Consider the following 14826-nt stretch of genomic DNA (forward strand, 5'->3'; position numbering starts at 1 on the left):
GGGAGGTGGTCACGCAGGCCGCCTAGCAGGAGACCTCCATGGACTTGGGCCCGGCGCTGTTCCCGGTGGCGCCCGAGTTGGGGGTGATGTCCAGGTGGGCCCCCTCGCTGGTATGGGAGCGGCTGCGGGGCCCCTCGCTGGTGTGGGAACGGCTTCGGGTGCCCTCGCTGGTGTGGGAGCGGCTGCGGGTGCCGTCCAGGGAGGTGACGCTGGACCCGGACGCTGTGCGGGACCGCATCAGACGAGTCATGCTGGCAGAGGGCACTGGAGACGGGAGACAGCTGGTCAGAGCACGGGAGGGACCGGACGCCCCTGCCCACCCGCCACGATACCCTCCCAAGCACCCAGCCCCGCCCAGCATTCTCAAGTGTCCTCCCCTGATCCTTGCTGCCCTCTGGCCCCTGGGCTCCCCGGTATGTCTGTGTCCACTTAGCAAGGTGGATACGTCAGGGGCTTGCCGCGGTCACAGAGCACATGGGTGGAACCCATATCGAGGTGTGAATCCCAATTCTGCCTTTTGCTGAACAGCTGTGTGGTGTTGAGACGGGGATGACCCTCCCTGAGCCTCTCTGTCCCCAACTATAATGTGGAGACACAAGGGACAGCCCCCTGGTACCGCACCTGTGTGGACACCCATACTGTGGACCACCCTGGGGCGGGGGGACGCTGATGGTCAGCTAGGTTCGGCCCTGTACCTCACAGGGGGCGAGAGTGAGGCTACATGGCTAGTTCATGGCAGAGCTGTTAGCTGTCATCTCTCTTTCCTCCCAAATCCTGTTGTCCCAGGTACTGGCAAGGGCGCTGTCCCTTCTTTGGGGATCTAAGACTTAAAACGCCGTTGTATGTTGCAGGCGCTGGCTGAGTGGAATGAAGAGAAAGCATTCCCCCACCCAAGCTGCGTTGAAGTATCCCCCAGAATTCACGTCCGTGGCCTCAGAACGTGACCTTCTTAAAGACCCCCCCAAAACAGGGTCCTTTCATATATTAAGGATCTTGAGATGAAATCGTACTGGATTTAGGGTGAGCCCTAAACTCAACACCATGGTGTCCTTATAAAAAGAGGAGGGGCCAGGCAGGGTGGCTCATGCCTGTAATTCCAGCATTTTGAGAGGCCGAGGCAAGAGGATTGCTTGAGCCCAGGAATTTGAGACCAGCCTGGGCAACACAGCGGGACCTCATCGCTACAAAATCAGATCACAGTGATGTGCACTGTAGTCCCAGCTACTCGGCAGGCTGAGGGGGAAGGATCGCCTGAGCCTAAGAGCCTGAGGCTGTGGCAGCTGTGATTTTGCCACTGTACTCCAGCCTGGGCGGCAGAGTGAGACCTCAACTGAAGAAAACAGAAGGGGACACAGAGAGACACAGGTGAGAAAGTTACGCAGAGACAGAGGCAGAGATGTGGGAGACACAGCCACAAGCCAACGAGAGCCTTTGGGGCCAGCAGAGGTTAGGAAGAGGCAAGGGAGGGGTCTCGCCATGGGCCTTCAGAGGGAACGTGGCTCAGCTGACCCCTGACTGCAGGCGTGAAGCCTTCAGAACTGAGAGAGAAGGAATTCCTGTGGTTCTAAGCCACCCAGCTTGCAGGGATCTGCTAGGTTAGCCCTGGGGCACAAATACCCCGCCAGGCAGCAGCATGATGACCGCTGGGAAGGCTACACTGGGTCCAGGACACTGGAGGTTGAGGCAACAGGCACACAGGCATTCGCACAGGACCTTGTTATTGGCCAGATGGGCGCAGGGCTCAGTTTCGGATGCAGATGCTCCCAGGTAGAACTCATCCTTGCTGTGCTGAGTATTTGTTAAAGAGTGAGTTCTAGCCAGGTATGGTGGCTCACGTCTGTAATCCCAGCACTTTGGGAGGCAGAGGTGAGAGGATTGCCTGATCCCACAGGTTCGAGACCAGCCTGGGCAACTTGGCGGGACCTCGTCTTTACAATAAATCCAAAAATTAGCTGGGCATGGTGGTGCACGCCTGTAGTTCCAGCTGCCTGGAAGGCTGAGATGGAAGGATCGCCTGAGCCCAGCAGGTCGAGGCTGTGCTGGCCACGAGCATGCCACTGCACTCTAGCCTGGGCAAAAGAGTGAGACTCAAATAAAAAAAAAAAAAAAAAAAACCAGCGAGCTCTGGATCCAGAAATAATCAGAGTGAAGTCCACATCGGGGTCACATATTTCTCTGAGCCTCCATCTGTTGCCCCCAATTTGGGGAGCTCCACGGACCAGGATCCCAGGGCCGAGGCGAAGCCACACTGATGTCAGATGTGCAGAGGGCCGGGTCAGTCCCAGCCGCCCCCCACTGTGTGTGGGAACTCAGTGGCTGGCTCCTTTCTTCCTCTTTGGGGGATGCCTTTGGGACCAAGCCTCTTTCTGCTATTTTCCCCAAGACCGAAGGATGTTTTGGCTTTCTGGAAATGGATGTTTTTGGTCTAGGGGGAAGGCGCGAGGCCTGGCTTTCAGTTGTCTCTCCCCAGAATGCACCCTCAAAGCAGAAATCCAAACCCACGGCAGATCCAAGAGAAACTAGCGCCGCGATGCACACCCAGCTAGGTCAACAGTGCCGAGTTACGGCCCTGCCCTCCCGCCTCCCACAGGAAAGGCCGGCAGCCCCAGGCAGATGTTTTCTGTCGGGCAAGGGCACCTCGGGACAGGCATCCGCCGGGGCACGTGAGCCAGACTGACCCTCTCCCCACCTAGCTAGACTTGGACACGGCTGATGCCAATCTTAAGACGGCAGTGGGTTTACCAAACACACTGTTACTATCTTTCACAGGCAGACAGTTTAAAGAAAAAAGTGGAGAGCTTAGAGGTTCAAAGCCCTCCTAGTTAGGATGGGCACACAAGTTGGCATTAAAAAGTAAGCAGAAAAAGCCCAAAGCGTCATTTTAGAGCCAGGCCATGGCTAAAGTACCCACCAGGTCTGACTGTGGACACTATTTAACAGAGTGTTTACCTTAACAGTGTCTGCCCTAGTTCAGAAAGGGACGGCCTTTCTGCAAAGAGGGCTGGATAGGTCCAGTTAACAAATAAGACCAGGCGTTGTGGCTCATGCCTGTAATCCTAGCATTTTGGAAGGCTGAGGTGGGAGGACTGCTCAAGTCCAGAAGTTCAAAACCAGTCTGGGCAACATAGGGAGACCTCATGGCTACAAAATAAAAAAATACATGAGCTGGGCATGGTGGCGCCCACCTGTAGTCCCAGCTACTTGGGAGACTGAGACAGAAGGATCACCTGAGCCCAGGAGATCGAGGCTGCAGTGAGCTGTGATCATGCCACCCACTTCAGCCTGGGTAACAGAGTGAGACCCAAACAAAAAAGAAAAAAACCAACAGCAACAACTATAAAGCAAGAAGTAGCAAGTTCCTGAATGATGCTTCTATTTCTCCTTAAATTCCCAGAGCTCATGACTTGGCAAAGACAGGCTCTCCCTCGAATATAAGCAATTTTATGAACCATGTACACACTTTACAGTTTTCAAAGAGAATGCAGATCCTCTCTGCTTCCTGCTTAAAGTCTCCAAGCCTCAGTTTCATCATTTGGAAAATGAGGTAAGAAGATCTCAGCATAATGGAGATGGTTAACGAGGGAATCAAGGATGTTAATAATCTTTCGTTATTACCACCATCGCATTTTCACCATCATCCCTTCACTTGTGGTCTCTCCAGACCGTGCCAACAAAATTAAAGAATTTCCATTGTTTCACTGTTTACTGTCTTGTTGGTGCTTAAAGGGACAGTCCTCATCGAAACCCCCAAAGAGCCCTGGCGTGAAATGACTCATGTTCAACAAAGGAGGAAAGGGTAAACTGGTGTAAACGAGAGACGAGGCCCTCCAGACCAGGCACCTGCCTAGATGGCTCTTCCTCTGCCCTGCCCAACTTGCAGAAAGCTGAGGCTGGCTAATGTGACACAGAAGACTCCTGAGACCCAGGTCCAGCCCCCGCTTTTCCCATTCCCATACCTGCCTGACCTGCGACACCCCGGGCATGCCATACTCACTGTATCCCATGCCCTGCACGAAGTACTTGAAGGCCTCAGCGAGCTTGGCCGGCTACAAGACAAGAACAGAAAGCGCCGTCGGTCGTGGGGGTCAGATCACCGGAGGCCGCCTGGAGCTCTGTCCGTGGTCACCTGAGGCCACACAGAGCTCTGCCCATGGTCACCCAAGGCCATATGGAGCTGAGACTACAGTCACCTTCACTCGAGAGCTTGGCCCAAGGCACGTGTGGACAGAACAAAATAAAGGATGAAGGATAGATGGATGGATGGAAGGAAAAAGAGATGGGTGGGCGGAAAGAAAAAAGATGGAAAGAAGGACTGTAAGAGGAAGGAGGGAAAGACGGAAGACAGAACAGAAAGAAGGATGGACGAGGGGATGGCTGGTTGGACAAACCCACTGCCTAGCTAACCACCTGGGCAACACTGAGTGGACTGAGTGGGGAATGCAAGGTCACACCCGTTCCACCCATTACCACTCCACCCGGAATACTCCACACCGGGAGGTGACTGCTCAGGCACAGTCTCCAGGGACTCCACGTTGGACCCAGCGCTGGGTGCGCTCTCCTGGGACAGTGAGAGGCCCAGGTGGGGGCGGTGCTGTCACACCACCCCCACTCCTGCCAGGATTCCTCGAGGACCAGGCGGCATCTAGAGTAGAGCTCCTGGGGGACGCGTGGGACACGGGAAGATGGGACACAAGGAGCATGTCAGGGCTGGAGCGCAGGGGCGTCGCACTCGTGACGACGGAGGTGACCAGGAGTACGCGTGTGGGAGTGAGACCCCGGAGCCCGAAGTTGGCTCGGGGGCAGCCTGGGCAATCCTTCCTAGCTTTCAGCCTCAATTTCCCCTTCCGTGCCACTGGAATGGAGTGCTTGCTCCTCCGACCTCTGAAGACTGTGGCAAGAACCTGATTGACTCAAGGAGGGGAAAGCCCTTCGCAGAGGACACCGGCGAGGGGACTCTACAGGACACAGCCCACCCTCCGCTGGCTGCCTGGAAGCCTCAGCTCGGCGAGCTCCTGCCAGGCATCGGACAAGCGTTCTCATTATGGCCAGGGTGAGAGCTGCTCTGGCTTCCAGTAGAAAAAGGAAGTCAAGGAGAGAGACAGAAGACAGGGCAGCGTTTGGAGAAAAGAGATGACAAAAAGTCCACATAATATTTCACCTTAAGATGAATGCACAACTCTTGTGATATTTAATTATAGGAATATAGATGAACAGTTCATCTGTGAGGACGGTGGAGCTATTCACGGGAGGGGAACTGAAGGGGTCCGTTATTGTACAGCAAACACCTTACATTGCATGCTGGGTTTATTTGTGTAAATGCACACATATGTGCACATACACAGAGACACATATATACGCTCACATAAACATGCACACACATGCAAACACACACGTGTGCACACACTTGCGTATACATGCACACTCATGTACACATGTATGCACCCACATGCATGCATGTGCGCACTCATACACACATGCACACTCATGCATATATGCAGGCAGACATGCATACATGTGCTCACTCGCGTGTATACATAAAACACATGAGCACACACTCGTGTGCACACATATGTACAGACATAAACGTGTATGCACGCGTGCGCGCGCGCACACACACACACACACACACACACAAATCTGGTTTAATCTCCTCCACACCCCTGTGCCCTGAACTCGAGTTTGTTGGGGTTGTCTGACCCACGGTGACCATGCTGTGTCTACCTCTGTGAGCCCCAGTGTCAGCTACTCCACAGGGGTCCGTCTCTGGGGGAGCCACTGAGTCCCCGCGGGAGAGCACCTTCCATCAACAGTAACGTGCCCACCGTCCGTCACCCGATGTCACCACGAGGCAGCGAGGGAAAAGGCATTTACAAGGTACAGACACTCCACATGGGAGAGGCGGCCCGTGTGAACGCAGAAGCCAGGGTGGCACTCACCTGGGAGATTTGCGGGAGGCCGCCACAGTCCGCCATCTAGGAGGCAGGGAACAGGTTAGTGCCGTACCCAAGGCCACTGGCCCTCCGCGCTCTGTGAGCAGAGTCCTGACGGGCACTGGCCTGCCCTGCCTTGGGATGGGAACCTGAGCAGACCACAGGTGGGAGCATCCCAGTCCCCTAGCAAGGCCATGCTGTCTCCATGGCAACCCTCACTCGGAGCACCCGCGAACGAGGCTAACCCCTGCAGAACATTTCACCGCATTCTCCAAGAACCACGGAAGGTATGACTGTCCCAGTTCAGAGGCAGAGAGAGCTTGAGGAACTTGCAAGATTTCGGCCAGTATCTGCCTGACCTGAGCGGGTTCGATGCATGAGGCCTGTCACGTACAATCCCAAGAAAAGTTCTCACAGGAAGAAACTGTCAGAGTTGAGGCTTCAAGCCTTCTAGGGCTCCTGCCCGACCTCCCTTCCTGGATCTGTGACTCTCAAAGTTCCTATTCAACCACCACACCAGGCTGGGCGTGGAGGTTCACACCTGTCATCCCAGCACTTTGGGAGGCTAGGGTGGGAGGATTGTTTGAGCCCAGGAGTTGGAGACCAGCCTGGGCAACATAGCAAGACCTCATCTCTACAAACAAACAAACAAACAAAAAATATATATATATATATATATTTTTTTAATATATAGTGGCACTCACACCCACTATATATTAAAATCCTGGGTGCCAGCCACAAGGCCACACCAGCCCGCGCAGCCCTCAGCCCTGTAAGAATACAAGGAACTTCAAGTTCAACTTCTGGGACAATTCAGCAGAGCAGGCCAGCACAGTGGGGGTCTGTCTAGAATCAGGCGGAAGTAGGTTCGGCCACCCGACCTTGGTCTGGTCACCCACCTTCCTTGCGGGCTGTGGGTTGATATCCTCCCAAAATACAAGGACGTCCTAACCCTTGATACCTATGATTGTGACCTCATTTGAACCTAGGGTTTTTGAGGGCACAGTCAAGTCAAGATGAGGTCCTGCTGGATGTGTGGCTCTAAATCCAATGACTGATCCAATCCTTAAGAGAACAGGGACATGGGGACACAGACACAGGGATGGGCAGGGTGAGTGTCATGTGACAGACAACAGAGGCTGGCACTGGAGTAATGCAGCCACAGCTAAGGGACACTGTGGATGCCAGCCTCCAGGAGCTGGAAGAGTGATGGATTATCATCCCCCAGTGCCTTCAAGTGGGGCATGGCTCTACCAACACCTTGACTCTGGATTTCCAGCTTCCAGAACCACGAGCAAGCACATTTCTGCTGTTTTAAGTCACTCGGTTTGTGGCACATCCTGGCACATCTCAGACCTGAAGCTCAGCGTGCACTTATCTTATACCTTCCTTCTGAGGGAGTCTTGGGAAAAAAAGTCTGAAAAGAGTCCAGAGAGGAACAGCTTCCCACTCAAGAAGTGCAGGACACCCCTGGTGCCTTTCAAACGCAGTTTGTCTGATGGGGGATGAGGGGACAGCGACCTATGGGTGCCACCTTCTTGTACTTCCCCCAATGCGGGTGCTGCCTCACCTCCACACAGGTCCTTCCTGGTCACCCGCCCCCATGGGTGCACCCAGGAGGCCTCTCTGAAAGGTTCCCACACTCGTGCAGCACCTTGAAAGGCTGCTGCTCAGTCTGCAGTTTCCACGATGCCATCGCCCGGGACCGCCAGGCCCTGGCGTGGGCAGCTGCAGACCCTCCAGTCTAGTTACTGGGTGCTCAGACGAACTCCGCAGCCTCAGGAAACATCTCCCTAACGGGACAAGCACAGTCCCTCTCGGAGGGAGGTCCTGGCTCTACCCTAGGGAGACCTCTCGCCCGCCAGGCGTTGCTGGCTTATCTATCCCCAGAGACTCCTGCAGCCCCAGAGAGGGACCCTCTCATCTCTGCAGCCTCAGACCGCCGGCCTGGATCAGCAGACGTTTGTCAAAAGAGCCAGTAAATCGTTAATTCTATGGCCTCAGCCCCTGAGCCTGGCCGTATTCAGGCAGAAATCGTGGGGGTTTCTAAGAAACCCCGAATGGAATGCAAGCCCTGAGGTTCCCCCGTACCTTGAGAAGAGTGGTCTTTGTTGGGTCCAGTTTCGAGTTGCACTCCACCTGGGCGAGAGGGAAGACATGTGTTCATTTCCTACCTGGAGCCGAAGTCAAAATCCTTCCCCCTTCCGCATGGGCACCCCACCACTGTCACCAGAAACATCAGTGCTCTCACTGGCACAGAAAAAAGAACGTGGGCTTTGGGGTCACGCAGATGTGACTTTAAGTCCAAACCCAGCCATTGCCAGCCGGGGGACCCTGGATGAGCGACTTAACTTCCTTGAGCCTCAGTTTTCTCATAAATAAAAATGGGAATAATATATTTTTCCCCCCAGAGGGTTGCTATGAAGAGTAGCTAAAACTCAGAAGGTGTTCCAGAAACATCTGCTAAATAAATAGCCCCATTACAAGCGGCTGCCAGAAAGTCCACAGGCCTAATAACTCTGAATGCATTGATTTTATATCTCGAGCCGGAATCACTCGCTGGTTTCTGTCTTCCTTTTGTCGGTGACCTTGAAAGTGGTAGCCAGAATCAGGCAGAAGACCCATATGCAATCGGTGATCCTCAAAAGGCCTGAAGCAGACGATCACCTCCCTTGATGTGAACAATCCATCTCTATCCATGTATCCCATAATTACCTCCAGGGGTTCATCCCCCAAGAAACCCATGGTGTGTAAGTCACCCCAGGCCCTTACTCCACGAACACCCGGCACATTTCACCGTGCACCTCGCGGAAGGGACACCACCACTTCGAGACTCTGATGAGCAGCCCCTAAGCTCCCATCTCCCCAGCTGCGAGGATGGCAGGAAGGCAGAGTCCTCTCTCTACCTCCACAATTCAGGGAATTCAGAGAGCATTACCCACACCTGCCTCCCAGGTGTGTCTCTCCCCTGCTGGACGGTCAGGCTCCAAGGACCCGCCCACTTCCCAAGTGAGAGGCTCCCACCTGGAAGCCAAGAGGCCAATGTACCCACAGAAACCAGCCAAAGGGAGGCAGATCGGCAGGGGAGGCACCTGGAGAGAAGGCCAGCGGCCCAGCAGCCAGGGCAGACTGGAGGCTGGGCCCTCTGCCCAGAGGCCAACATGGCATTTCAATAACAGCACTTGCCCTAATGGGGCAGGGGAGGGGAGGGGCGGACAGGGAGGCTTTCCATCAAGCCAGCCAGGCTTGCCCGGCTGAACTCAACACAGAAACCAGCAGTCCACGTCCACGTACCACAGCGTCCACGGCGGGTGAGTTGTCTCCAACCACCAGCAGAGCAGGGCACCTGGGGTCAGGGGGAGATGGGAGAGGAGTTAGCACAGGGCTCGCTTAAAGTGTCACACCCTCCCAGGCCTGCCAGGCCAGGACCAGGATTCAGAAAAATTTATTTTGGTTTTCCCAGTGCCCTCTGCTCTTTTAACTTCATTCTCCTCCCCTCCTGTGCTTTACCATTAGGACACATGGGATTGTAGTCATTTACACCTTAGTATGAATTTCAGTCAAGGAATTTCTGTGCCCTGATGTTATTTTAAAGCACCCTCTCCTCAAGGATGGATGAACAGGGTTTTACAGGTCTTTGAGAGAGACAAGAACCGTGTGAACAACACAGGAAATGAGGTGTCAAATCGCCAATTTGGCAATGTGGTGCCTTCAAGGAACCACAAACAGATGCTGACCTCACGGGAGCTGTGTCCCCCTACTGGTTTTTCCTCCTAGGCTTAGAGTGGAGCACTTTAAGAGTGGGTCCTGGGTCTTCCATTTCTAGGTTTTGCAAAGCAAAGCGGAACACAGCAGCTGTTTAATCAGTGCCGCCCCGTGTATGGTCATCATTTCTTCTCCAAGATTGAAGGCTCTTCCCTAGGTCATGAGGACACCCCAGGGGCTGATGGGAGAAGTCAGAGTCAGAGGGGGCCGTGCTCTCTCCCCAGATAGAAGGCAGCTCTCACTGACTGTGATGTCCCACCCCAAGCACAAGCATGGGAGGTAAGAAGGCCCTGTGGGCATTGTGGGAAAGCCGGACAGCCCGTGGACAGCCGGCTTGCAAGGTGGGGAGAAGCAACTCACTGCAGGGTGACTGTGTGGGTTCCCGGCACCGGCCGCTCAATCTCCAGGTCCCGCCGGCTGCAGGCAACGAGGGCGTCATTAGCACCCGCAGACGCTCCCCAGACGAAGCCCGCTCTCACCACCACGCCCAGGACGTCCTGCCGGGGGCCTGTGGCCGACGACCCATCCCCAAGCTATGCAAAGTCCTGCAGCTTTCAGGACACCACAGCCCCTTGGTGTCCGCGAAAACGTTAATAGGGCAGCAGGGCTCACCTACGTCCAGCAGGGCCCATGTCACTGAGCCCACCAGAGTCAAATCACATCCTCTATGGACAGACTCCACCTCCGCTCCTCCTAGCCAGAGACCCCGCCTGGTCAGTGGACCAGCCCCCCCAATGGCCTCCCAGCCTCCACTTTTCTGAGTCCTCTTTAGAGCAGCCACCCGACCTCTTTAAGGCTCAGACCTGATCTTGTCGTCCCTCATTTCCAACTCTCCAGGGCTTGCCTGCTATACTTGCCTGAGGCCCCCCACGGGCCCAGCCCAGGGCCAACCACCCTCCCCTGCACACGACGTGGACTCCCACCCTCCCTGCCACCAGGCAGCAGCCATTAGGAGACGCTTCTTCCCAGCTCATGGCCTAGAGCTGACATGTGAGATTCAAGCCATGCTCCACTAATCCCTAGTGATGTGACAGCGGGTAGAATGCTCAACCTCTCTGTGCCTTGGCTTCCCCAGCAAGAAAGCCCTCACAGGGGGGCTTCTGGAAGGGTCATCATTGCTGTGCTCTCCCGGAGGGTGGGGAAGAGTGTGGGGTGTGGGCTGTGCTGGTCTCCTCTGGGTCCCCGTGGCCCAGCTGGGAACCCGACTCCCTCCAGCTCAGCCTGTATTTAATGGATGGGTGGCCGCCCGAGCCTGTTTTTTCAGTTACACAGTGGGGACATTACCACTTCCTCCTGTGCTGAGATACTGACCAGATCATAAAAGGAGACAGAGACTAAAGTCTGTTACAAACGCTAACGCCCTTCGGGAAGTCAAGTTATTAACATCTGAGCAAGACAAACTCCACGAGGCTTGTTCCTGTCCCGTCTTGGGAGCATCGCAGAACAGCTCAGCAGGCTGAGTGAGCTCCCTGGAAGATTCCAGAATCTCTGGCTGACACCAGCGGCCCTGAGTTGTCCCCTCTCCTGTCTGAACGCCCATAAACACCTAGAGATCATTGAGAGGGCTGCCCCTTGGCCAAAGGCTGCCTTGAAGACCTCCTAATCCTCGGCATGACAAGCTGGCCTCCGAAAAGCCTCCCGGGATGCCTCCCACCCTTCCAGAATGCTTTGTGGCTGCCTCCCTTCCATCTTCTCACATCTGGCCTCCCGTAAGGGCCGGTCACGGGCACACGCATCGACTCCCAACCCTCGAGTGCATGACCACGTCCCTCCTCACGTCTGCACCGCCGGGGTCTGGAGTGGCAGTTCAGATCCACGCAAGGCTCCCCCAGGCCAGGAAGCCCTTTCCACACGGGGCCTCCTCCCCGGGCACCCCGTCCTGTCCACGTGTTTGTTCAAATTCAGGGTCTGCATTTTCCACTGGTCTCACAGCCCCCGCCTTGACCCGTGCCGCAGGCCTCCACAGAGTGCCCGCACGGAGCTGGCGAGGCAGTCGCGGCCATACCTGTTGTAGGCATTGATGAACAGGTGCAGGTTGCCGGGGTTCATGTCGTTGACAATGTGCTGGCGGTAGGTGTGGACGACCTCGACATTGTTCTGCATTTCCTCCTACACGACAGCGGTGGGAACATCCTTCACCATGTGGGGCCCTGGCCTGACCACCCACCCCCCTCTCCATTCCCCAGGTTCTCGAGGGACAAAGTAAAGACGACCATGCCTCATCCCCCAGACCGCTGTGGACCTGAGAGAGACCTTTGAGACAGGAGCACACCCGGACCCGGATGAGATGGGGGCTGGCCATTGGCTGAGAGCAGGAAGGAACCCGGGCTGGAGGGGTGGAGCTCACCCTCTGGGCTCACTGCTTGGCAGGCAGGCTTTGATGTGCAGCCGGCCCTCCCGGGTGGAGCCCTCAGCTTTACCGCTGTCCCTTTCTCGGGCAAATCTTTTAACCACTCAAAAAAGGGGGATAAGGCTGGGTGTGGTGGTTCATGCCTGTGATTTCAGTGCTTTGGGAGGCTGAGGCGGGAAGATCACTTATGCCCAGGAGTTCGAGACCAGCCTGGGGAACACAGTGACACCTCATCTCTACAATTTTTTTTACATTAGTTGGCTGGTGGTGACACATGCTTGCAGTCCCGGCTACTAGGTAGGCTGAGGCAGGAGGATCGCTCCAGCCCCTAACTCTGAGGCTGTAGTGGGCCGTGATCATGACACTGTACTTGAGCCTGGGCCAAAGAGTGAGAACCTGACTCAAATTAGAAAAAGAGAGGAAAAAAAAAAGGGAGACAGAGATTTGAAAAAGACCAGCCTGTTGTCCAGGCTGGTCTTGAACTCCTGGCTTCAAGTGATTCTCCTGCCTCAGCCACCCAAAGCACTCAGATTACACGCAGGAGCCACTATGCCCAACCTAGAAATGAACTACTGATGCACTCAGTAAGACAGATAGATCTCAAAATAATTATGTAGAGTCAAAGAAGACAGACCCACATTTAAAAAAGAGAGAGAGAGAGTATATACTGTATGATGCTGTTTTAAAATCCTAAGAATTGCAATCTAATCTATAGTGACCAAAAGCAGATCAGAAGTCATCTGGGAAAGGAGGGTCACCAAGGGGCACAGGGACACTTTTGGGATGGTGGCATTGTCCACACAGATGCCAGTCAGCAAACTGTACACTCCAAATATACAGTTCATCCTGCCTCAACAAAGCTGTTTAGAAAGACCAATGTATACAGGGCAACCCCCTCAGGTCCCCTCCTGCTCTGGGAGCTTTTCTGTCCTCTCAATAAGTCCTACTTCCAAAAAAGGGAAAGAAAGATCAATGTATACAAAGAGCGCGTGAGTGACCGCTGCCCACGAATGAGCACTGTCACACTACTCCAGGGACATCAGCACGGCAGCCCCTGCTTGATCGAGCCTTGCCCATCTGATCCCCGTGGGCCCCTGGGATGAGCACCCCACAACCAGTGACTCAGCGTGGACGGCGGCATGCCAGGCCACTCACCTTCCCAAAGAGGTGGGACACCACCATGTCTGGCAGGGCTTGGGTCCATCCGGAGATCTGGGGAAATTCAAGCAGGCGGGGTAGGAACCAGTAGACAACAGGAGCGAACGAGGTCAGTGAAAGCCCTCACCCTGGGGAGAGAGGGACCCTGCTGGGCTGTCCCCATCCCCCCGCCCCGGCTCCTGTGTTCAGGTCTCAAGGACACCCTTCTTGATGGAAACTCTCCGGTTCCCTGCTGGAGCCGAGTCCCGGAAGGCACCGGGGCCCACTGCTCTGCCCATTTCCTCATCCTGATCCCTGTGCACAGGAGATGCTCAGCAAATGGGTGCTGAGTGGACACCCAACTATCTTCTCGCTTACCCCGCTCTAAAAGTTCCCCAAGTCTCCAGCAAAGAGGGCTCCCATCTGCCTCTTCTTAACACACACAAACCTCCACAGTCTAGACCCCAGGATATGCTGGCTCCCAACTCTCTATCATCCTCCCGCTGTTTCCTCTCTAAACAGATCAAGGCAACTACAGACATTGACATCCTTCTCTTCGCTACCTCGCCCTAGTTATAAAGCTAGGTATACAGCAGGAGCTCCATAAATGCTAGCATATAGCAGGAGCTCCATAAATGTGTGCTGACTGACTTCAGCATCAGCCAAGAACTGGTAGGGAAGAGGAATCTAGACGTGGGTGGCTTCGGCGGGCCCTGACTGATGCGTCCCAGCTGCATGGCACTGGGTCTCAGACTTCTCATCAGTAACCGGGGGTGACAGGAACTTCAAAGTCACAAGGTTAAGATGGGACTACCGCCTGGGCAACTTGGCGAGACCTCCTCTCCACAGTAAAATCAAAAATTAGCCGGGCGTGGTAGCGCGCGCCTGTAGTTCCGGCTACTCGGAAGGCTGAGGCGGAAGGATCCCCGGAGCCCAGCAGGTGGAGGCGGCGATGGCCGGGAGCGGCCACTGCACTCCAGTCTGGGCGACAGAGTGAGACTCCGACTCAAAAAAAAAAGAAAAGACGGGACGACATGTATATCAGTGTCTGACATCAGGCCCGGCACACAGAAGGCCCTTGAGAGAGGTCTTGGTTCTCCAAGGCTGGGGTTGAAAACGAGGGTTATGGTGCAGACATTAAAACCCCACACACATTCCTCAGGCTTCATGTGGCCAGGGGTCAATGTCCCCAGCCGTTCAAGTCTGGCTCAGATCGGCCACCAGGGAGCTCAGCTGGCCGACTGGAATGTCACTTCCTCTGCTGGAAAATCAAATGAAAAACAGGGAGTGTGTTCCGCTCCTGAATGTCACGCCGGCAGGAGGGAAGGGCCCCCACCTTCTGGCAGACTGTTCAAGGAAAAAAATCCAGCCTCAGAGTGGCCAGGATGGGGGGGAGGCGGGGCCGGGGCACAACCCCTCCAACCCTCTGCCTCCGTCCGTCCCCCCAAACTTGGCAAAAACACACTTTCGTTTTTTGTTGTTTTTTTTTTTTTGAGTCGGAGTCTCACTCTGTCGCCCAGACTGGAGTGCCGTGGCCGCTCCCGGCCACCGCAGCCTCGACCTGCTGGGCTCCGGCGATCCTTCCGCCTCAGCCTTCCCAGTAGCCGGAATTACAGGCGCGCGCTACCACGCCCGGCTGATTTT

The 14826-nt window shown here is 55.1% G+C and overlaps 1 protein-coding gene across 2 annotated transcripts in view; it reads right to left on the reverse strand.

The window, feature by feature from the left end:
- Window position 1: 1 nt before the first annotated feature.
- NDRG1 (N-myc downstream regulated 1) overlaps window positions 2-14826 on the reverse strand; it is a 57093-nt gene continuing 42268 nt past the window's right edge. For both annotated transcript variants that reach the window (XM_008061958.2, XM_008061959.2), the window contains 8 exons: window positions 13201-13257; window positions 11701-11804; window positions 10056-10112; window positions 9225-9276; window positions 8022-8069; window positions 5937-5972; window positions 3995-4046; window positions 2-264 (listed from right to left, as the gene is read on the reverse strand). In XM_008061958.2, the coding sequence (XP_008060149.1) occupies window positions 23-264; window positions 3995-4046; window positions 5937-5972; window positions 8022-8069; window positions 9225-9276; window positions 10056-10112; window positions 11701-11804; window positions 13201-13257 (648 nt within the window). In that variant the 3' untranslated portion in view covers window positions 2-22. The remainder of the gene's footprint in view (window positions 265-3994; window positions 4047-5936; window positions 5973-8021; window positions 8070-9224; window positions 9277-10055; window positions 10113-11700; window positions 11805-13200; window positions 13258-14826) is intronic.

This window comes from Carlito syrichta, unplaced genomic scaffold, assembly GCF_000164805.1.
Source record: "Carlito syrichta isolate Samal-C Ts95f unplaced genomic scaffold, Tarsius_syrichta-2.0.1 Scaffold305643, whole genome shotgun sequence".
Lineage (NCBI taxonomy): Eukaryota > Metazoa > Chordata > Mammalia > Primates > Tarsiidae > Carlito > Carlito syrichta.